This window comes from Rhipicephalus sanguineus, chromosome 4 (assembly GCF_013339695.2).
Source record: "Rhipicephalus sanguineus isolate Rsan-2018 chromosome 4, BIME_Rsan_1.4, whole genome shotgun sequence".
Taxonomy (NCBI): Eukaryota; Metazoa; Arthropoda; class Arachnida; order Ixodida; family Ixodidae; genus Rhipicephalus; species Rhipicephalus sanguineus.
In genome coordinates, this window is record NC_051179.1 from 9,501,186 (window position 1) to 9,524,114 (window position 22,929).

The 22,929-nt window shown below is 43.9% G+C and overlaps 1 protein-coding gene across 1 annotated transcript in view; it reads right to left on the bottom strand.

The window, feature by feature from the left end:
• Nucleotides 1-1,551: 1,551 nt before the first annotated feature.
• Nucleotides 1,552-22,929, bottom strand: part of LOC119389352 (activated Cdc42 kinase-like) — a 139,693-nt gene continuing 118,315 nt past the window's right edge. Inside the window, exons 11-17 of the mRNA XM_037656573.2 lie at nucleotides 16,738-16,846; nucleotides 15,191-15,292; nucleotides 14,586-14,794; nucleotides 13,046-14,076; nucleotides 10,258-10,419; nucleotides 6,238-6,307; nucleotides 1,552-4,654 (exon numbers count right to left, since the gene is read on the bottom strand). Of these exons, the coding sequence (XP_037512501.1) occupies nucleotides 4,430-4,654; nucleotides 6,238-6,307; nucleotides 10,258-10,419; nucleotides 13,046-14,076; nucleotides 14,586-14,794; nucleotides 15,191-15,292; nucleotides 16,738-16,846 (1,908 nt within the window). The 3' untranslated portion in view covers nucleotides 1,552-4,429. The remainder of the gene's footprint in view (nucleotides 4,655-6,237; nucleotides 6,308-10,257; nucleotides 10,420-13,045; nucleotides 14,077-14,585; nucleotides 14,795-15,190; nucleotides 15,293-16,737; nucleotides 16,847-22,929) is intronic.

Sequence of the window (22,929 nt, forward strand, 5' to 3'; positions counted from 1 at the left end):
TACATGATTTGGTGCAACCAAAGTGTTGCCGACAACACTTTACACGTGATAGGCAAAGATGCCATTTCCTCAGCCTCTCCTCCTCTCCCAACTTCTGTGGAAGCCCAACTGATGTGGCGGTCAAGGGTGTGCTCCCTTCAAGTCCGTAGTTCCAAATCTGCCTCGTAGACGTCGATATATAAAAACATCTGAAATTTTGGATGCTAAAAAGCTTCGGCGTCCGATTTTTCGGACTTCCTGCCGAAATTTCAGGTCCAAAACAGCATTAATTGAGCCCCCAACTCTGCCACATCTTTCATCTCCATATTGGAACCAGCGTTTTCTTGAGTTAGTACATTTGCGACCGTAGCAGAGCTTGAAAGGCAGCTTCGCCGCAGTACCAGGGTGTGATGAAGTGAAGCATATTGAAAATCTGAAAGGATCACTTTCAATCGGATGCTGACTGCACTTGTTTTTGGGACAGTTCGAATAGTAAAATTCCAGTGCAAATCGAATGGAATAGCAAACACTATTAGAAAAATATTCGAAATTTCGAATATTCGCACACCCCTACGAAGAGGTTCTTTTTTCCATGAATCGAACAGAAACAAATAAGCAGCATTTTATTACGTCTCTTGATGCATGGAAGGTTCATTTTTTATGGCAGCTAGTTTGATTACAAGTGATTAATTGTTGTCCGACTCACGTCAACGGGATCACTTCCGAAATGTCCCGCTCGTGGCGCTCATCGTGTTATACATTTAGGTTAATTTCTCGGTAAGTAGGGCACTGCTGTTGATAATATTGCCGTTTTAGACGTTGTCATACATTGAGCTTTCACTCTGACATAAATTGTTATTTGCCTTTAGTGTCCCTTTATTAAATTAAAAACAGAAAAATGTAAATCAGGCATTTGCTGCAAGCAAACAGAACAAAGGCTCCCTGAGCAGTGAGCACATACTTGCCTTCACATTTACCATGCCATGACCTTGCTGTATAACATGGGCATCACTATGACTAATATTTATGCCAGGAAACATATATATCAATTATTATTATTTTGCAAAGTTTTTTTTAGTTAGAAACCTGGGGCAAGGCACATATAATTTTTCTCAGAGTAGTACTTTCATCGTATATCATCAATTAATCCTGTCATTACTACATCTGGCAGTGCTTTTATGAATATTCAAATAAGAACAGTCAAGAACTGCCTTGAGAATTAAGGATCCTCCATTTCTGTTCTGGGTTAGGCTTATGTATCGCAGCATATGTTGTGGCTAGAATGGAATTGTACTTTTTTTTTTTTTTTCCTGGCAACGGTGGGGCAGTGCACTTTGCAGTCGTCTACAACAGCTTCCTGGTCAGTACTATTTTAGATAGGTCTTTGTGCATACTCTAGCTCAACTTTATAACCATTAGTGGTATGTTCATATGCAAATTTCTATGTAATCTGCTCACCCCCAATAACATTTTCCCAATGGTGCACAAAGATATTACAGAGCTACAAGCTTAGCCTGTGAATACTAATCGTGGTGTAATTAGATACTTGTTTTGATGACACAGAAGCTTGCATTCATCAAACATTTTATTGACAGCACGCAATGCTAACTATAAATGTAGCACAGGTGCCGCACACCGAAAAAAATGGCAATGGGATTATTCCAGACACTCGTACTTTGCAAATTACGCAAAAACCCTGTCTTGTCTCAAGGTTTTTAGTTACAAACTTATTAATAAAATAACACCGGTAGCTGAGCCATTTCAATACCAAATAGGCCAATGCTTCTGTTAGTAGTTTTTAGTTAAATTAAGTTGCAGAATAGAATGGGGGAACTTTATTTTTAAGTGCAAAGTAAGACAGATATAGAGAATCGCATTGCTTTGAGGTTCTTAAAAGCCAGATGAAAGCACATTGGCAAGCCAAAATATTTTTTGCAGGATTAGCAGTAATGCATTGCCAGGCTGAAAGCATGTTTTTACAACTGCACACACCAGCTTTTCTGGCATTCTTAAAAGGGCAACTTGCACATTCAAGAAACACACTCGTATGGAAGGCATGGTGGACATACAGCTGCCAATGTATTGCCTCAGCGACCAAACGAAGTTGATGTATGACACAGGAATGCAGGTTCGGTTTGCTGCTGTTCCTGTGCAAAATGCCAGCATATAAAAATATTCGAACCTCTAGAACTCGGCCCTAGGATAGGTTTTCAAAAGACAGCAATTATTACTGCCAGTCATTCTATCAAAACCACATGATTGTAGCTGTTGTGGCGTCCAGAACGATATACATAATACCTACACGCACACAGCCAAGCACAAGGACGGGCTATGAGGCAACTACAATTAAAATCCGTAATGACATGCAGCCCACCAAAGCAATGCTGCTCACAGAACACCCGCATCAAACATATACAAACTTGTACAAGGCAAACCTAACACTTAGAAAAGCCTATTTATAAATATATTTACACCAATGGGCTCTTTTCCTGGGCAGCACTAACAGAAGAAATGCAGCACTGCCTATCGCTCTAAGGAGGCTAGGTTAAAATCAGTATCAAAAGCTTCACCATCAAGAGCACAAAACAAGCCTGCTCATGACATGAAAGTGGCATTTCCATGTTTCACGTCATATTGAACAGTGAATTAAATTGTACATTTAGACTTTTACCAGCAACCCTGCTGACATGAGGGACACCTTTAATTAAGAGGAACAAAACAGGTAACTTTAGAAATGACAACCAATTAACTATGACAAAAATGGCACACACTTCGCAGGAAAGCTGTGGAGAAGATGCATTATGAGTAGATAATGTGGCTGACTTAACAATACTGACAACTAATGTTCTCGGTTAACATGCAGAAACAAATTCAACTGTGTATGCAAGGACATCTATGGCCCAAATCCTGGATGGCCTTGTTGAAAATGTGAACACAGACTGCACCTGGCTAAAAAAAAAAATAGCTTCCATGTGAGGCACTGAGGTGTACAAAAAAAAAAATAAATGTTAAAGAGAAAGCCTACAGCACTGTACAACACGGCTTATACAGGCAGCGCAGTAGGGCATAAGAAAAAATAATTTCCCCACAAGTTTTTATGGCATTTATAGGTGCAGAGGCCTAAACACTTGCACTCCTTATATTTGCATTAAAGTAAATGTCACTGCAACAAAGTAGAAAAAAAAACAGCATCTGCTAAGTCTTGTAGTGCTTGCAACAGCAATTGTGACAGCTATTTGAATTACAATTTAGACAGTCGGCAAGTAGCATGCAACTGATGCTTATATGGTAAGCCTGAAACACAAACCAATTCTATAGTGTAATAACAAGCTGTCTGCAGTGTACTACTCCATTTTTATTTAAGCAAGCTCTCACGTAAGCACCTATGTTGCACTGCAAACACAGATGCGTGTATTCACATGGCACAGTAGCTGCCCAATGATTTTATAGGAGAGTTGCTGGTTGGCCCTAGTTGCAGTTCAGCCTGTTACAAGTCGGGCATAAACAAAGGAGTGGAGGCAGAGTTCCCACTTTGTTCTGCCTGCATTTGCAAATGTGCTGCAAACTACATACATTTTCAAGGGTAGTACACATCAGTGGCAGCATAAACCATCATGCTAAGTAGAATTTACCTATTTGCAATGAGCAAGCCCCTTCCTAGAACTAGCATTTCTTTCCTAGAAATGCCTAGTGCCTGTGAAAAAGCAAACAGACTGCTTTTGATTATTGTTTCCACTTAAGCAACAACATGAGCGAAGCAGTAAGCATCACAAAACATCCATGACCACAAGCTTTACTTAAGGGAGTCTGCACGCACACCACAGAAAGGCACAAGCCACCAACAATTTAGGATGGCTCTACAGATGTAGTGTGAAACTCCTTTAACAAATACAACGAACTTCGATGAGCAAGCTGGCAGTAGCCCAGATGTGACAAGCATAAAAGAGCAGCAGCACACTGTACTGCTTAATATAAGAATACTGCGGCAAGCTGCACTTGATTACGGTATGTTCTCTTTCCCTGCCTTCACTACACTTCATGCTGTGTAGGCAATAGGAGCACTGCCACTTGGTGCGATACTGACTGTATAAATGCTAGTCAGTGTCAGATGGAGCCTCTTGTGGGACTCTTGCAAAAATGTATTTCGAGCTGCAAAAAGGACACAAGCCTAATTAGCTGTGCTTTGTTTTTCTTCACTTTACTTAGATGGAGCCACACAAGTAAAATAAGAGGCCAATGTTCTGAATACGACACTGTTCGAGAGCTCAGCCATGTGCGGCATAATTCTTCGGCACAGTCAATCTCGCAGCAGGATCGAGCAGTTATTGTGTGTGTAATAGTGAACAATGGAGTGTGCCGCACTGATGACACTCATCATTTGAGGTTTGTGCAGCAGCTGTGAAACATTTGTACAGCTGCACACTCCTTTCATAGCACCAAGTGCCAGGTATTAGACTTCAGTGGTGTCATCCAAGGCCTGTGTGGCTCTGAGGAGATCGGTGGCCTGCAAAATATTCCATCCACTCTGCTCCAGGGCGTGTGAGCATGCGTCAGCTGGAAAAGCCAATCCATGCCGCTGCCGTAGCTGCTGCTGAAGCCGCAGCCACTTGATTCCTTTGTGCACGTCCCAGTCCACTTCGTTTAGGGCCACAAGACACTCCTCAGCTCCAACACACTGTGTGTGAGAAACATTGCTTACTGAAAACAAAGTGCAACTGCCCCATCATTTTCCACAACCCAAATTGAACAGGGAATACTAGACAACGCTATCATAGGAAGATAAGAGAAACCAATATTTCGATGAAAGGACTTTGTCACATTTCCTTCTTTATTTTTTCTCTGGCATTGCAGTTTCTTCAAACAATATTAAGAGTAGAATCATATAATAATTGTTGGGGACTGACATCCCAAAACCATATAATATGATTACGAGGGACACCGTACCAGAGGGCTCCACAAATTTCGACAACCTGGTGTTCTTTAACGTGCGCCTAGCTCTAAGTACACGGGCCTCTAACATTTCGCCTCCATCGAAATGCGGCCGCCACGGCCGGGATTCGATCCCGCGACCTTTGGGTCACCAGCTGAGCACAAGTATAGAATCGCGAAAAAATAAATCCTATAATTGAAGTGAACGAAGCGATATCAACATGGAGAACAGTACAGATGGCAAAAACTGTTCCAGCTGGCGTAGCTTTCTGCCCAGCTAAGACAGTTCAAGCCTAGATTGCAACTTAGTGCACTGACTCAGCAAGATGCCATAAATCTAGGTTTAGCTCCCAGACCCGTTACACGAGTTGAAAGCATCCATGCAGACGATGGCCGTGGAACCAAGTCCAAAGAAATGTCATAATTGTTTGTTTGGATTGGTTGGCGTCTCTTTCTTGTTTAAAATGTACCCTCCCTGCTAGACGGGATTCCATCATGCTCTCGACTTTCACAAAGACACCAAAACTGTATTTTCCAGACTATAAATACATATATTTTTGTTATATTACAAGCCAGGTAAATTATCAATAAGCACCTCTTTTTTTTACCATGAGGACTCTATGCATACTATATATTTAACTGTGTTTAAAAATAAAATATTTGATATTGGATTCAATATTCAGAAGTCATTTTTCTCTAATATTGGTATTAGATTAGAAAATTTCACGATTGAAACACCCTTACTAAACTCGTATAGACACAACCAGATACCCGTGTTTCATTTCTGCATACTTTCTCGACTTATAATAATTGTTGGGGTTTAGCGTCCCCATACTTATTCAACTTAGCCTTCAGGGTAGCAGCAGCAGTTTTGCTATCGTACAAGCACAAATGTGCTGGTTCTATAATACAGCATACTTTTTTAGTGCCCCTTTCAATTCTGAACTAGAAACAACTAAGAAAAGTGAGAGATCTACTTTTGTCACGAGATTGAAGTGACAAATCTGGCATTCACTTTCTTTTAAATTCTGCAATTTCACATAATTAAGATTTTTTCGAAGCACAAGTAAATTTCTAAAAGCAAGAATTTCAAACCATTTCAGTAATTATCTAATGAGATCATCTCCGTAGTTCACATGCATTTGAAAAGAGAAGCTTGCCTGAAGATAAAGCTTCCCATTCAATATGTGATCAATGTAAAATGCTAACACTACAAGTTTGAGGCATGTTCACATGTTCGGAGCCATAAGTTAAGCCATATGTAGCCAATTTGAGGACAACATTAAATAAGACAGCATGAGGACCCAGGCAGCAAGTGAGCGAGCTTACCTCTTTTGCAAGAACTTTCTGCATGATTCGAACCTCATCAGAATCAACTCCTCGCGCAGGGCCTTGAGTCCTGTCAATGAAAGCATTAAAAAAAAACAAAAAAACTTCCATTGCAAATATTGTAGTTATATTGAAAAGAAATTATACTGCAGCTTGTAATCACTGAAAATGCTGAGCCATTTTTACAGAAGCAATTTCCAAGTATTTATTCATTTGACTACACATCACCCAATAGGCCTCAAAGTAAGGCATGAAAGTGGAAGCACTGCGCAATAGCCACCCCTGACTTATGCAGCGAGACAAGAAATGGCACATAACTAGCCTCAATGCAGCAAATACATGCGTTCAGAGTAGCACTTCTTGTTGCACTGGCTAGCAAAATGTAGCTATAAAACAAGCGGCACAAATTGTGACAGCTGGTAGTGTCACTCATCCCACCTCCATCATTCTATAATGTATCCTCAATAACACTGTTCTTTTATTAAAACTTTCTGTGCCTTTTTTTTCTGGTGCTTGTATAATCAGATCCATTGGTATCCTTACAAGTAAATGATTCTAAAACATTACTCCGACTCATCGCAACAAAAATATAACAAAATTACATAGACGTTTCGCCACCTATGCGGGTGGCATCCTCAGCATACGCTGGCACCAACTCAGCGGAGGTCGCCCAGTCCACTGCTAGTCACACGTGTCCCTGTAAATGTCCGGTAGGGGGCCGCAGTTGTTGTTGCAAGCCGATTGGTCAGGACGGATAAACCACGATTCTAGGGGTTTTCTTTGCCCCCACCTTTGTTCCCGAGCCAGCGTCATTGCACTGTTGAAGTCGAAGGTATGCCCTGTTGTCCAGCAGTGTTCGACGAGCTCTGTCTTGGAACGCGTGGCATGGGTGGCATTATAGCGACGTCCCCTTTGTGTTCCTTGAGCCTCGTTGATCGTTTCCTGCCTGTTTCGCCAATGTAAGTAGCGTCACAATCTCTGCATTGTACTTTGTAGACGACCTGCTTTGATCGTTCACAGGTGTGCGGTCTTTGGGCTTGGCGAACACATGTCCCAAGGTGTAATGAGGCTTAAAAATGGTCTCTATGTCCAGCGGCCGCAAGGCTCTCCGAACAGAGTCGGATATACCTTGAATGTAAGGAATAGACATGATAGAAGTTGTCTTTTCTCGTGGCGCACTCCTCGTTCCTTTTTGCATGCGCTTCTGGGTGTCGTTAAGAAACGTCCTGGGATAATGCCATCGTTCCAGTGCACCAACCACGTTTTCCACTTCATGTAGCCACAACTGCTGATTAGAGCACAACGCATCATTACAATGTGACAAGAAAGTCCTCATGACGGGGCTGTTTGTGTTCGGTCGGGTGATGAGATTCAAAGGACAAAAAATTTCCAGAGTCACATTGCTTCCGGTACACTGTCGTTTCCACCCTGCCATTATCAGCCCTATGTACACACACATCCAAAAAAAGGCAAGACACTGACCTGAACTGAATGGCGTGAGGTGCGCTGTTTAGCGCCTCATGGAAGGCCTCCATATTTGCCCTTTTGAGGATAACAAACGTGTCATCCACGTACCTACAGTACATTTTCACCTGAAAGGGCAGTAAGTCCAGCACACGCGTTTCGACGTGCTCCATTACTAGGCTCGCCATGGCCACGGAAACAAAACTTCCCATAGGGCACCCTTCAAGTCGGCGGTAAATCGTATTGACGAAAGTGAAATAGGTTTGCTTCAAGCAAAACCGCAGCAAAATTACGATCTCCTCCACCGACATGGACGACATGGCTTGAGGCAGTCTACGTGAACGATATTACGTCCACGCCGACGACAGTCGCTGGGCAGCACAAGAGGTTCAATGGCATAGTCGATGGGTGAAGTGCGCTTGACCACGCGGTAGGGATCATAATAATTTCGACAATAGTTTGGGAGACAAACCAGGAGCGCAGGGTGGTACATACAGCCATACAAGTGCTCCAGGAGCGAACGTTGTGGCAGGAGGATGGTCGTCATCGCGGGCCTCTTTCTGGCGCCGTTGGTCGGCCGTAGTAAACTGTTTGGCTAGTTTGCGGCACTCTTCAGCGTAACAGGCGGCGTCCGACACAGGTGTGCACTCGGAGGCGTATGGTGTGTACAACGGGAAGAGCTCAAGTTCGGATCTGGCACAATCAATAACAGGCTGATTACGCGACAGAAAATCTCAGCCAAGTATGATGTTGTGAGAGTAGGAGGAAAGGACGATAAACTCAACAATGTAGTGGTCCTCTGCAATGATGAGTCGGGCAGTGCACGCAGCTATAGGCCGAACGTGCAGCGGAACGTGCTGGGTACCCAGCAACTCCACCAAATGTAATGAGGTTTATTGGGCGAGCCAAACAAACGGGTGGCAGCTCAAAAAAGTATGCAGGTAGAACAAGATGGTGGAGTTCGAACGCCGATCTCATGCCTTCCTCTAGCAATGGTGATAGTTGAGCTTATGATTTCAATGTCTTCCTTTCTTCATTATACATCTGTTAATGCGTTCCCTCGTCACACATGTCACTTCTATAGGTTCTTTTTCCAAAAAAGTTTTGAGCACTGGCATGGCTCATTGGTAGAACACTTACTTGCCAAGCAGAAAGCCTGGGTTCAAATCTGCCTCGAACTTCGTTTTTTTTTTTTTTTTTTCGCAATGTTCACAATAGCCACTATGGACACAGGCAGCAGCGGATAACTACACCACCAAATTCGGCTGCTGTTATGACCTCATAAGAGCTTACGCTGTAATATGGCTGAGCTCATTGTAATTGGTTGGCAGCTTTAAACCACCCACTCTTTATGCAATTCACATAGTGCGACATGTGGTGCAATTCTACGCTTCTATCATGCAATATTACATCTTGTAACGTGACCTCTCGCTCGACATGATGTTGGTATTGGCTTTAATTAAGTTTGATTCTTTCCAGCTTGAACACTGTTTCTTTTTTTCTCTCATTGCGCGCTATAGCTGCAATGGTTACCGGCAGCAGCGGACAACATTGCCACCAAAATTGGCAGTTGTTGTGAGCTCATAACAGCTTACACTTTAAAACAGAAATGATGCTTGAGTCAAATACTTTCCAGGACACTGCCAGCAGATGAATAAATACTGTATAATCTCGAGCAAGGGCTACGCCCCCTCTTTAGGCTAGATAATTGAGAAAAAAAGTTATTCACGTAATAGCCACACTCGCCTTGCAGCCTCGTTTGCACTGCAAACTGTGATCTCCATCATACAGTGTTCCTTGAGCACTTTCAGTGCCATGATTTTTAATCTAGTGCTGCTGCGACCATTGAAGACGTTGGCTCCCACACCTAGCAAGCGATCACTTTTGGTAATACTTTCACAAGATTTATGCTAGATGTGTCAGCGTCTCTGAGCTATAACGTTCCCAGCCCAGTGTATTAGCACGGTTTGCGCAGTGCAAGACCGCCATAGTCTGTAGACAGCCAAACGCCTCGCAAAAGTACCTCCACAAGCAGCAATCACCCGAAAATGCGTCCCTTGCCTCAGATACACAAGAAACAAAGGCGACACAATCGAAATCAGACCACAGGAAGCGTGAAAGCACCTCTGATGAGGATGATGACAAGAGAGACAGATCCCGAAGGCCTTACTTTTGCTGATTTCTAAAATATGTCACAGGTACAGTTTTCTAACTTCAATACAAATCTCAGAGGATAAGCTTTTGCTAGCGGGAATCTGAAAAGTGCCATTGGTGTTGTGCTCCAAGTTCTGGGTGAAATCATTATGCAGGAAGGAAAAAGAACGTCAAATTTTAACGAGAAAATTCAGGGGAGCGATCATTACGTGATTGCAATCATTATGTGACAAAATAACGATATTTTTAAACGCAAAAAAAAAGTTTGTATAAAAAATTCATGCACCAACGAAAATCCCGCTTGAACTTTTTTTTTTTTTTTTTGAGTGCAGCCCTTGCACAAGTTTATATGGTAGCCATATGCAGTGGGCGCTCCATTGCGATACATAAATTGAGTCCAACCTTTTTGCATTGGGCCTGTCCATGGCAAACTCGAGGAGATCTTCACAACTGACATGGTCACTGTTCTTGTAGATGGTCGGTGGCGATGGAGCATCAGTTGCGAGATGGTCTAAGCTGTCAATTTCTTCTTGAATCTGGTTCTCAAATGAGTCATCTGGGTTACTGAAAAGAAAGCAATACCTAAATTTGTAGCAAGTAGTCCTTGTGCTACAGTACTGTCATGTAGAACAGCATGTCAAGAACCCAATAAATGATATAAAGAAAAGCACTCGTTTATTTTTTATTTTTCATAAAATTACCATTATCACATATTCACTTATGCAGGAATGCTCTGCTTGATGCTACCTATTAAGGGGGGAGGCTGCTCTTCAAAATTTTTAAAAATTCTTGATTTATTTAGATGAAACTTGCTGAGTGTGTATATTTGTGTGCCAATTTCAAATATGCTATTATTTTTCTTCTACGTATATGTAGTTTTTAAAATAACAAACATTTGATGTGCCTTTTGGGAGCACGATACTACCTAAACTGGAAGAATTACGAAGTATATCAGCATATGACAATACAGTAGAATCTCGGTGATACGAATCTCACGGGGTAGTGAAAATATTCGTTTCCCCCGAAATTTCGTATCGCCAAAAAAACTAACAAACCCCTTTCAAACCACGGTATACGCACACAACACTTATTGCCGTTGAAAGAACTCATGTATGTCTTTCTGGGGCACTCGCGAATGGATCAACAAGCGACGGTGCAGCTGGCTGCCATGAACACACATCAAAGCTTCGCTTGAGGCCAACAGAATACTAAGTGCCAAAGTCTGCTCCACCAAAGTCATAAGCGAACTAAGCGACAGGCACGCCGAAACACTTTGTGCCTTTTTACGGCTTTATTGCCTTTAATCTACCGCTCCGTTAGCCGCGTACCTTCGGAGCTGTGTAGTCGCTATTGATGACCGAGTAGATAGTGATTGTAGTTTCGTGCGCAGCAGTTGTGGCAAGCGACGTAGTTCCATTTTCAACCCATGTGTGCTGGCTGCACACATACCTTCAGAACTACGTCGTTGCTATCGATGATCGCGTCTACCGCGGTTTTGATAATAATAATACTTGTTGGGGTTCAACGTTCCAAAACCATGATATGATTATGAGAGACGCCGTAGTGGAGGGCTCCGGAAATTTCGACCACCTGGGGTTCTTTAACTTGCCCCTAAATCTCAGCACACAGGCCTCTAGCATTCTTGCCTCCATCGAAAATGCAGCCGCCGTGGCCGGGATTCGATCCAGTGACCTGAGATTCAGCAGTCGAGCACCATAACCGCTAGACCATTGGGGCGGGCTGTCTACCGCTGTTTTGACCGAAGCGGTTGCGGCAGGCAGCATCGCTTTTACTCGGTGAGCATTGTATACGTGTGTACTTTCAAGAGTTTCGTCGTCACCATACATAATCTCATTGATGGCGACCATGGCTTCGTCCACAGCGGGTGTGACAAACAGTAACCACGATTCTGACTGTGTGTGCGCGGGCCGCGCGAGTACTTCCGAAGCTTTCAGAGCACGGTTCTGTCGCCCGTCGCTCAGCGGTTTCGGTACCCAAGTTCATGTCATCCGTCGCGACGCTGAAAAGTGTTCGGATCATCTGAGTGTGGGCCCATTGGACACAACAGAATTCGGCCGGGGAATTTTATGAATTCGTTTCAGGTTGAAATTCGTATCAGCCGAGTTAGTATCACCGAGATTCTACTGTATTCTGGAATGTGAAATGTATGCAGTAAAGCAAGAATGGATGTTTCAAACAGAATTTGAACAAGAGTTCGACATTCACGGGCGAGTCCACGTCAAGCTGGGATATCACTCGCAGATGTTCAACATATAACTTTTGTTCAAATGGGTTCAGAACATACATTTGGGCTTAGAACACCTACTTCGTAATTCTCTGAGGTTAGGAAAAATCTTGCCCAGAAAAAGGCACATAAAATGCTTCATATTTTAAATAATACATATTGTACTGAAAGAACAATTGCATATTTGAAACCAGCACACAAATATACATGAACTCGGCAAGTTTCAACAAAGAATTTTAAAAAATGTCACAGTTTCACTGCGAGTGCGAAGTAATGAATGCGATAGCAACAAATTGTAGTGTTATATGAAATGAGGCTGGCAGCCAACTCTTTTGTATCCGATCTCGCATAACTATGAAACGCTGGTGTAAGAGAATACGGCCGCTCCAGGGAGAGATGCTCTCCGCATAGTCACTTCGTGTTGAGAGCACAGTATGTAGAAGGGTATACGAGCTGCCCGCTGTGATGGCTGTCGAGATAGCGCATGCGCCAGCAATCGCAACCGCACACTTAGATTCAAAGTTCAAAGTTGCTGCTCGCGCGACACTCCCCCCCACCCCCCTCGCGTCTTTTAAGGCTCGTTAAAGATGGGCGCAGCGTTTCCTGTCTGCTTCGACAGCAGGCCACCCGAGTGGGGTGATGTTATCGCATGCACCCTCCGAGCAGCAGAAGTGGGCCGGTTCATTTGGTCTCTGCTTCGGCCGCGTTCACTGACCCCGCTCGCGCGCTTTTACCCGCAGTAGAACATACAATGCGCGGGGGGATCTCACCAATTTGGACTCCATACAGGAGAGACATGATGGCGACGGCAAAAATCCGTCGAGACTGTCCATATAATTGCTATCGCAATAAAAAATTATTTAAAGAGCAGCATCGCCCTTAAACTGGAGTGGCAAGAGAGTTTGAATATTTTCTGCTTGTTTGCCTAAACAGGCAGAGACAAACCTGCATGTTCGCACAGGCTTTGCTGGAGGAAAGTGTGGCTCAGCCTCACTCCTGCTTGTCCTTGCTTCAACAGCCGCTATCCGGTCATTTACAGAAGCCTGCCTCACTGACGAAGGAGGCGACTCACTGCCAGAGTCCTTACACGCCGTCTCTGCGGCAACGCTACCAGGAAGCAGCAGCAGTGGGTGCTTCCGTTGGTGATGCTTGAGCACTTGTGCAGGCCTGGTACGGTCTCTCGGCGGCAAAGGCAGAGGATTTGCTTCGGCCTCTGCCTGCTGCTGCAAGGGTGGTGGCGGTGGTGGAGCTCCAAGCCCATTCCTTGGTGCACCACCTGTGCTGACTGCATTGGCAGCCAAGCGTGCAAGCGCAGCCGTGTGTGGTGTGGTGGGCCTGCAGCTGCTAGGGATGCCGTGACGGTTGCCTCTGACGCGAGGCTGAATTTGGATGCCACTTCTAATTCGTCTCAGTGGGTTCATGTCAGCATCCAGGGCTTCAATGCTTGCCACCGTCATGGATGCTGGTGCCACTGCTGGCTCGACTAGCACTAGTTTTTCTGGTCCCTTGTCGACCAGACTATTGTATGCTTCCTTGGCCTCATCTGTGAGAGAGTCCTGGATGTCGGGAATCGCCTCTGCTTCCTCTGAGAAAGTGCGCCTTCCCAATTTGGGGCTTGATTTGAATTTGAAGGAAAACTTTCGTTTGTTCGGTGAACTGGGGGTGCGTGGGCTGTCCTGTGTGGCATCAGACTCGGAACGACCATCCATCTCCTGCATACTCTGTGCGGCAGCTTCCTTAGCTATTGCAATAGCTGTTTCAAGCGTCTGTTCCTCAGCAGCCGAAATGGGTTTGACTGTTGCAAGCTGCTTCTTCTTAATGGTGCCGCTTGCAGAGGAAGGTTTGGGCGTTTCCTTTGGAGGCTCACTTTTAGCAAAACAGTCCCCTTTAGGCACTTTGTCCAAGTCAAAGTTGAGTTGAGTTGTCTCGAGGGCTCGAAACACTTCATCCATCAACGAGGGGCCCAAGTCCAGAGTCTGGAAGAGGGCAAGAGCAAGAAATTATGGAAATGCTCTACGAATTGGCTTTGAGCACAGATTATGCATGTTCTTTCCTGCTTATAATATGTATTGCAGCAACACTAACATAGTAACGATAATTGGTATATTTATAGAAAGCCAAGTCTAACTTTTAACAAGCAGAAATATAAAACATCACAATAATTTCTTTCATCAGTAAGGCTCAATAAGCAACACAGTAGGTCAAACACAGAGCACACATATGGTTATGGTGACTCAACCAGCCAATATAAGAAAATGTAACTCAATAAACTAAACAAATTATCATCACTCAAAAAGCTCCAAGTTAAGTCCTTGGGTGAGCTATTTCTCAATGTTATTTTTGCATTTCTTACATGAAAATGCGAGCACACTAATCAATGTAGTACCTTCTGCTTAGTTACTGCATAGAAAATACCAGTTTTTCTCTTTTTTTTTCCTAGTAAGCAAGCTTAACTAAAGTTAAGCCCTTCAAAAAAAACACTTGCCTCAAACTTCGGACTCTCAGTAGCATCCATTTGTTCCTCATCACTTATTTCATGATATTCATGATCAGGTTTCTGGCCATCTTTTCCTGACATGCTTTTCACATCAAGTGGATTAGAAAGCTTCAGATCCAGTGGCTTGGCACAGATTTCTTTTTCAAGAATATACTCCTTTGCCAGATCTTTCTCACTACTAGTATCAGACCAAGTTTCTGCAAAAATATACATGTTGACAAATTTTTGTCAAGGCTTTGAATGCACACAAGAGCATTTGCAAGGACAAAACAAAGGAAAAGCCATCAAAGAAAAGGCTGTCACAGGATTCTTCTTTTCTTTCTGCTTAATTCATGTACTAGATTAAAATTTATTATCAAAGTACGATCTCTCATAAAATGGAAAAAACTTTTGGGGGAAGCGCTTTTACCTTGTGGATCAAAACAATTCAGGTGAGATATGTATGTCGACAATTTAAGGTTTCTAGATTTGTTTTTAGGCTTTTATAAAGTATTATGGTTGAACAGAAACTCAGTTCACCGCAGTTATCAATAACAAGAAAGTAGCACTCGTGAAGCAACTTATCCTTTCAGACTGGAGTCAAATTGACGCACCCAATGCAGGACCGCTTTTGCCATCAACAGTAGAGCTCGAGCCGTTTAGGAGAGGTGTCATATCGGAAGAGTCTGAGGAGTCCTTGTCTTCTTGAGGCTTATCTGCAAAGGCCACAGGAGGTTGGACAAACTTCTTCTGGCTTCCTGTGCCTCCTCCAAAGGAAAGCAGCAGCCGGCTTATTTTGTCAATTTCTTTTAAAGCAACGAATCAACTTATACTGGTAAATTGTTCTTCTAAAACTCTACTGTCATTATTACTTTCACAGTCGTAGGTTAGTTAATAGAAGAGAAAATGAAAGTCACAGTTTCATTTTTAAGCACTACTGCGAGTTGGCCTAGTTGGAATACATTAATCTTTATGATTTTTGCACACAAAAACACAGGCACGCACAAGTGCTTGGACACACAAGCACTTGTCCTTGTGTTCCTCTTCTCTGTACATGAATGTCTGTGTGACATTCTTTTGTATTTTGGCCACATTGGCGACACAAAATTTCCTGAAACTTGGTATGTTAAGTCTCTGGCCCTCTTAGTGGACAATGTACCGAGAGGGGGGGCCAATGGCAAGAAACTCGAACAGTGCGGCACACTATTTCCATCACACTCTGACCTTGGTGGAAATAAAAAGATACTACAGCAGAGAATGTAGATGCCAGACTGTTCGCGTGTCTATCCCCACTGTGCTTCAAGTTTACCAAAATATTTTGTAAGCCCAAACAGGTGCCTATGATGTCACAGCAAATAGGTGCAGGAACTTCAAAGCCATCTGTGCTTCCTTCTTGCACATTTTCTCGTTTACCAGACGCAGCAAAAGTGGTTCTTTTCATATTGTGAATGGCCAATCTACCAATACAAGAAAAAGGTTTTTTCTTTAGTGTTCCCTTAAATTTTAGTCGAGCAAGCACCTTTAAATTTTGGTTGAGTGGTGGCACATCTTTGGTGTTAAACTAATAATAAAACCGAGAGAGCAAATTCCTTAAGTAGTGGCATGCCTAGTGGAAGGCTTCGGAAATTTCGACCACCTGGGGTTCTTTAACACGTGCCTAAATCTAAGCACATCAGGCCCTAGCATTTACCCTTCATCAAAATGTGACTGCTGCGGCTGCATTCAAACCAGTGTCCTTCAGGTCAGGCACTGAGCTTGATAATAACTATAGTCGAATTACAACGTAAGAATTCTGTGGCATTTCCTCCTCAAAAAATGTGCGTGCACTCCAGGCTGTCGTCATGAGGCTGGTGATCCCGCCTTTGGAGAACATTGCCGAGTGCTTGAACAGGACTATTTCCTTAGTCGAGTGGAGGCGATCGGCTGTCACACCTTGATCATCTGGGCAGGGCCACTGCGGACTTCTCAAGTTGTAACTGACTATAGTATGCCTTCTATGTTACTATGCAAGGTAACCAAAAGAAGCAACCCCAGGAGGGTGTAATGGGTTCCACGAAGCCATGCTTGTACCAGATGCTTAACAAGAGATATGCTTAGATGCAAAAAAGCCCAACTCACAATTCATTTTTATTATGCAGGAATAAAAAAATGGTCCACTTACAAGGATTCACAACTTGCTTCGGAAGCTGCCCATACTTATCACCAAGGAAAGCTACGTCTCCAAAAAATGCTCCATCAAGGCCTACATGGCCAGTATGCTTCAAGTCACCCTACAGATAGAAAAAAAGGTTGTTGTAAAAGAACAGCTCCTACATGCAAATAAAGAGCAAGTGTTTCTTTGATCCAAGACCAATAACAATACTCATAAGCCCAAGATTTCACTTAGATGAAAGCACATTGTTGAAAAAGGTAATGGCTATCAGAGTCTTAAAGGGACACTAAAGGCAAATAACAATTTATGTCAGAGTGAAAGCTCAATGTATGACAACATCTAAAACGGCAATATTATCAACAGCAGTGCAAATTAAGCTAAATGTATCACACGATGAGCGCCACGAGCGGCACATTTTCAAAATGATCCCGATGACGTATCAGAGTCTGCCTACAATTAATCACTGGTAATCAAACTAGTAGCAATAAAAAAAGAACCTTCCATGCATCAAGAGACGTAATAAAATGCTGTTTGTTCGTTTCTGTTTGATCCATGGAAAAAAGAACCTCTTTGGAGTTGAGGGGAACGGCGCGCGTGGTTCAAAGGTTCCGTTTTCGCCGAACTGCGCTTCGCCCGGCGCCCTGCTTCGCTCATGCGGTCTTGTCTCAGTGGTAGTTTCGGTATTTCGGTTTCGCCACGTGTGTTTTGCGCGCTCGTGAAAGTCGCTCTGACAAAAAGTTCGACAAAATGCTGCATGCATGTGATGTTGCCGGATGTCCGAACGGTGCACGCCGCCGCGCAGTAAAGGGGGGCAACGTTGGGCACGGCAGCAGTGATGTGTGAAAGACTGATTCCAGGCGGGCGATTTGAAGTGCGCTAATGCGATGCGGACCACTAAAACGTGATTTTATTTCAAAATAAGCACTTCCTTGGCATAAAAGTAGCACTACAAGGTTTCTGGACCGCTATTTCAACAATCAATGTCGACTTAATATTTGCGTTGAGTGTCCCTTTAAATTAAAACTACATTTCACATTATGTCAACATATTTAAGGCAGGCATGGCATTCAGGACTTCCATAGGTCTGTAGTAAACTAAAGCCTGTGAAGCCAAAACACAAACTAAGAAAGTGTCAGGAACAATTAGTCTCCGTCAACAACATCTAGTCATACAAAACTCCATTCATTTCCAGTGTATTGCGTCCACTATTGCTCCTAATATACATGGACAGCCCTCCACATCACATTTCCTAGAACATTTGTCTGTTTGCAGATGACCGCATCATTTATCACCAGCTTACCATGACAATGACATTGTTCAGTGCAGTCACACCTATTTCAATGAATGGTGCAATGCACGGCAGGAGCCATGCAGTGTCATTTAATGCCAAACGTTCCAGACATTGTGCTCGACCCTCTCAGATTCTGTTCTAAAAAATTGCGGGGAATCACTTTAGTGCACTATTTGCCCTCCTAGAATATTTTTGCTAAGAAAAAAATGTTTTTCTATCCTTAGCAGTGATCTGTATGTTGCCGAGGTTGGTGAAACATAAGTTGCTGAAAAAATCCCTCAAAAACGCAATGGCACACAGAGTGCCTTAAATCTCTGCCGGTTGCTAGAAAAGGAATGCACTTTCTTATTCACTCCCATTGGCATCCACTATTTTGTCTCACGGTATGCTTTGTGGTGAAGCAAGAAGGCAATTATGCGCCCATTCTGGCAATTCTTTAAAACTTCCTACAATGTATATACCGTAAAATTCCAAGCAAGCGACCCCACCCATACAAATGGTTCCCCCCCCCCCCCCCCCCCCAACTTCACTGGCAATTTCAAATATCCACACCGTTCCGGGAAAGCCCCCCCCCCCCTCCACCGGTCCGCGACGACGCGCCCAGGCAACAGTGGCCTGCCATATCCACTTGACAAAAAAAAGCTTCCGTGGATTTTTCTACAAATATTGTTTTTTTTTTTGTGGTCCTGCTGGCTGCCATGAATCCAATCCAATCCTGCTTTGCACTGCAGCCCGATTGCTCCGCACATGCTCCGCGCCATTTATTGCATTGTGTTTGCGGTGAGCAATGTGCTAGATTTTGTTGCCGAGGCGTGGGCCGCTGTACCTGAGGAGACAGTGGCACGGTCCTTCAAGGGATGTGGCATTAGTAATGCGCTTGATGGCTCGGAGGACGGCGACCTGCACAGCGGACTGGCTGATGTAGGAGCTATGGTGCCAGAAGACCGCGGTGGACTTCAAGCGGAATGCTGCGACCCGTTTTTTGCAACTGACTCGCAGGAGTCTTTCGATGGTTTTGAAAGCGATTAAAAGCTACAACAAATCCTGGGCCTAGATAAAGTTCACTGTAATAAAATTTGAATCCATGCGCACTGCACTTTTTCTTTCTCGCGCGAAAATTTTGCCGCCATCTTGAATTTTGTGCCGTTCCGAGATAGCCCCCCCCCCCCCGACTTTGCTGGCAATTTCGACATTGTTGTGGGGGGAGGGGGGCGCTTGCTCGGAATTTTACGATAAGCACAATATGACCAGGTAATATACACTTTCCTTGAGGTAACGAAAATATGCAGCGCCCATGCGGGCCGTAAGATCGTGTGATTTCTTTGTGTTTTTTCACATTTTGACACACAATCATCGGCTTTGCGCGGTGCCATCAAAAGAGTTGCGATAGTTCGTTTAGAAATATGCTGTTATAAAACAGAAGTGCATAACTAACTGTGGGCATACACTTGTTCTTTCTTTATTTGTGGCTCGTTTAAACGTCGCCTGCGCCAATTGTGTCTTGGAGCCAACTACTGCTTCGGTACCTTACACCTGGGTTTTTGAAGGACGTGAACTTTGTTCCAGGGATCACGTCCCCGACAGAGCATGAGGCATCCATGAGGCCAAGGGCTACCCATGGATGCCGCGTGCTCGGTCGGGGATGCAATCCCTGGATCAAAGCTCACCTCTGCCGAAGAGCCGAGCGTATAGATACTGAAGTCACCGAAGCCAATAACTTATTTGAACTTCTGGCAAAATCCTGCCATACTTGATCATCTCTGAAACGGGAATAGAAGGATGTATATTCGTGACTGAAATCCGAGCCTGACATTGACTCGATCATTAATGTTCAACGTCCCATAACTTTTATTCAAATGAGTTAAGAACATCCATTCTTGTTTTAATGCATACAATTGCCATTCCACATTATTGTGATATGACGATGTACTTTGTGGCTCTTTTAGATTAGGCAAACTCTTACTCCCAAAGAATGTATGATATTTTAAAAACTACATATTGTACTAGAAAAGTAACTGCAAAAAAGTCACAGTTTTGCCGCAGGGGCGAAACAATGAATGCGATAGCAAGAAAAGCGGCCCGTAATGGACGCGCTGCTACGCTGCAGAAACATCTGCCCCCCGGCAGCAACTACCATGTGAGCAGACAGTGGAAGGGCAAGGTTCTCCCTGCGCAAATATTAGAAGAAGCGAGCGAGCTGGCCGACGACATTTAAATGCGCCAGTTGGGCGCTCCTCGCGCCATCTCGCTGGTAATAAAGAAACGCTTATAAGCGCCTGCCGTCTCAGAGTCCTGCCAGTGGTAAAGGGTGTGTATATAACGCTCGCCGTTAGCTACCTGAAGGATCTGTGCTTTGTGGTGTAGTGGTTAGCGCCACACACTGCTGAGAGAGAGGTCGCTGGTTCGATTCCGCACTTCGGAAGCATTTTTCTGAATTATTTTTCTTTGGGACTTTCACACACACACACACACACACACACACACACACACACACACACACACACACACACACACACACACACACACACACACACACACACACACACACACATATACATATACGGTTCATGACGGCGGCAGCAAAAACCAGCCGAGACTGTCCATATAATTGCTATCGCAATAATAACTGCACACAAATATACTCAAACTCAGCAAGTTTCATGAATACCGATCAAGAACGTAAAAAATTTTTAAAGATCAGCGTCTTCCCTTAAAATTGCAACACACTGATACAAAATATTAACATACAGTGGAACCTTGGTTATACCTGCATTTTATGACAATCGGTTCGGTCCCAGCAAAACCCCCACAGAAATAATGTATTAAAAGCCTCGGTTACATGACACTGTTACACGCTGAACTGGCATCTTACGACGACTCTGTGGCACCATCCAATAAGAAAATTACTTGCTTTTTAAACTCAAATGTAATGCGCACGAAATTTACATGAGTTTAAACTAAATATTAGTTTATTCAGCTGTTTAATATAAAACTGATGTGGCCCTATAAAAAGTAAGAGAGAGAGACAGGTACGATTTTTCTTATTAGAATGGGAAATTTATTCTCCTGGCAGTCCACTTTCTTCGGTGATCCAGTTTTCTTGACTTAATATCGCTTCTAGATCACGTGCATGTTTCAGCGCCGTTACCTAGACAAGCTCGATCTACACGGAGTAGATTAAGCTGGTTGCAAGCTCGTCTTCGAGGTCCGGATATTTTCCCATTTTCAGCTCGTGGAAACTTTTCCCGGTCGACATGCAGCTGAAGATCTCGCTTTGTTTGCACTACTCACGGTCACAGGCCTCGAGCACGCAAAAATGATGTGACGCTGCAATATTCAGCCTGCAAAATAACTCTCTCTTCACGTGAGTGTTCAATATTAAGGGGGCACATCACCAATTGCACTTCGTTAGGAACAAATACTAGGCACACAAGTCTCAGTCGTGCAACGAAATCATCCTACACGCATTTGCTGCAAAATATGCTCCATCGCCATATTGTGATGGTGATGACACTGTGTCTGACCGCTATGACTGATGGGTGGCTGTTGCCAATGTGGTTTTGGTTTTGTTTTTACGCACAGGCAATTTTCAGAGTCGATTTATTGGAAAGATGCGTGTTGGATTCGATTTTTTAAAAGCTGAGATTAACCCCTTGAGGGTTTTCACCGTACATGTATGGCAGAAGCTTCCTGGTACCAATTGGTTTTTATCGTACATGTACAGCATAGCGTTTATTTTTAAAACGCACGCTTTTTTAATTCATTTCTCTTGTTTGGCCTCTGCTGCCACACTTCAGAAATACATGGAATTTTTTCTCCCAAAACGGCGCGCCGGCTATCGCTTGCCCATCCGAATGCGTTTGCGGTGCAGCTGGTTTAAAGTGCGCACCTTTTCCGATTATTTCTCTTGCTTTGCATGTGCTGCCATGCTTCGGGAATACGTGGAACTTTTTTCACGCGCCGATGTCTCTCCGTTGTTGCTTTAATTATGTTTCGCAAAACGGCGCGCTGCACGCCAGCTATCGCTTGCGCAACCGAGCGTGCCCGCGGCGCGGTTGGTTTCAAACGCGCACCTTCTTCGATCATTTCTCTTGCTTTGCATGTGCTGCTGCACTTCGCGAATACGTGGAATTTTTTTCATACGCTGATGTCTCTCAGTCTCTTTTTTTTTTGCTTTCCAAAGAGGCGCGGCGGCTTTCATTGCACATCAGAACGCGCGCACGTGGTCCGGCTGGTTTCAGTTTCGTCCTTCGGGTGGTTTCCGCTTCTTGCGCCCGCGAAGCTAATGGCTGTTTGGTTTCTAATCTCTCAAAGGGTGACCGCTTGTTACTCTCTCGTTTATTGCACCCCGGGGCGCGATTACATCTGTTTCCGTGCTGCACTAAATTACACAAATGACGCCGCCGTGATTGCGTTTCCTGTTTTGGGTCTCGGAAAAACTAGCTACGTCTGGTTGGCGATAAGACGAAGGATTAGTGTAGCTTTTTCACTCGTTTCGCTTTCCGGATGGGCGCACAACCATAGAGTTTTTTTTGTGCGCTCACTGACGCAGTTCGCTTACGCTATAGAAGCGCGCGCCAGTAGCTCTGCTGCCGGTGAGTCGAGCAGCGATTCTCCGATGCGGACTATTCCCAAGTGCCGAGTCAGAATCTGATTCGTTGGATTCCAGTTTGTCAGACGAGAATTTTTTTACGAGTTCAGGCTCCGATGACGATCAAGGAGCGACACCTGAAAAGCGTGCGCGGCGAACCATGCTTCAAAGACTATCACACGCTGAAAAGTGTTTAATGTTCGAGCACGAACATTTTTAACCAGAAAAGTACTCTGGAGCGCTTATTTTTCTATGTCTGTGAGCTACGTTTAATACAATGCATAATTTTTATTTATAAAATACTGTTAAGTTTTTTTTT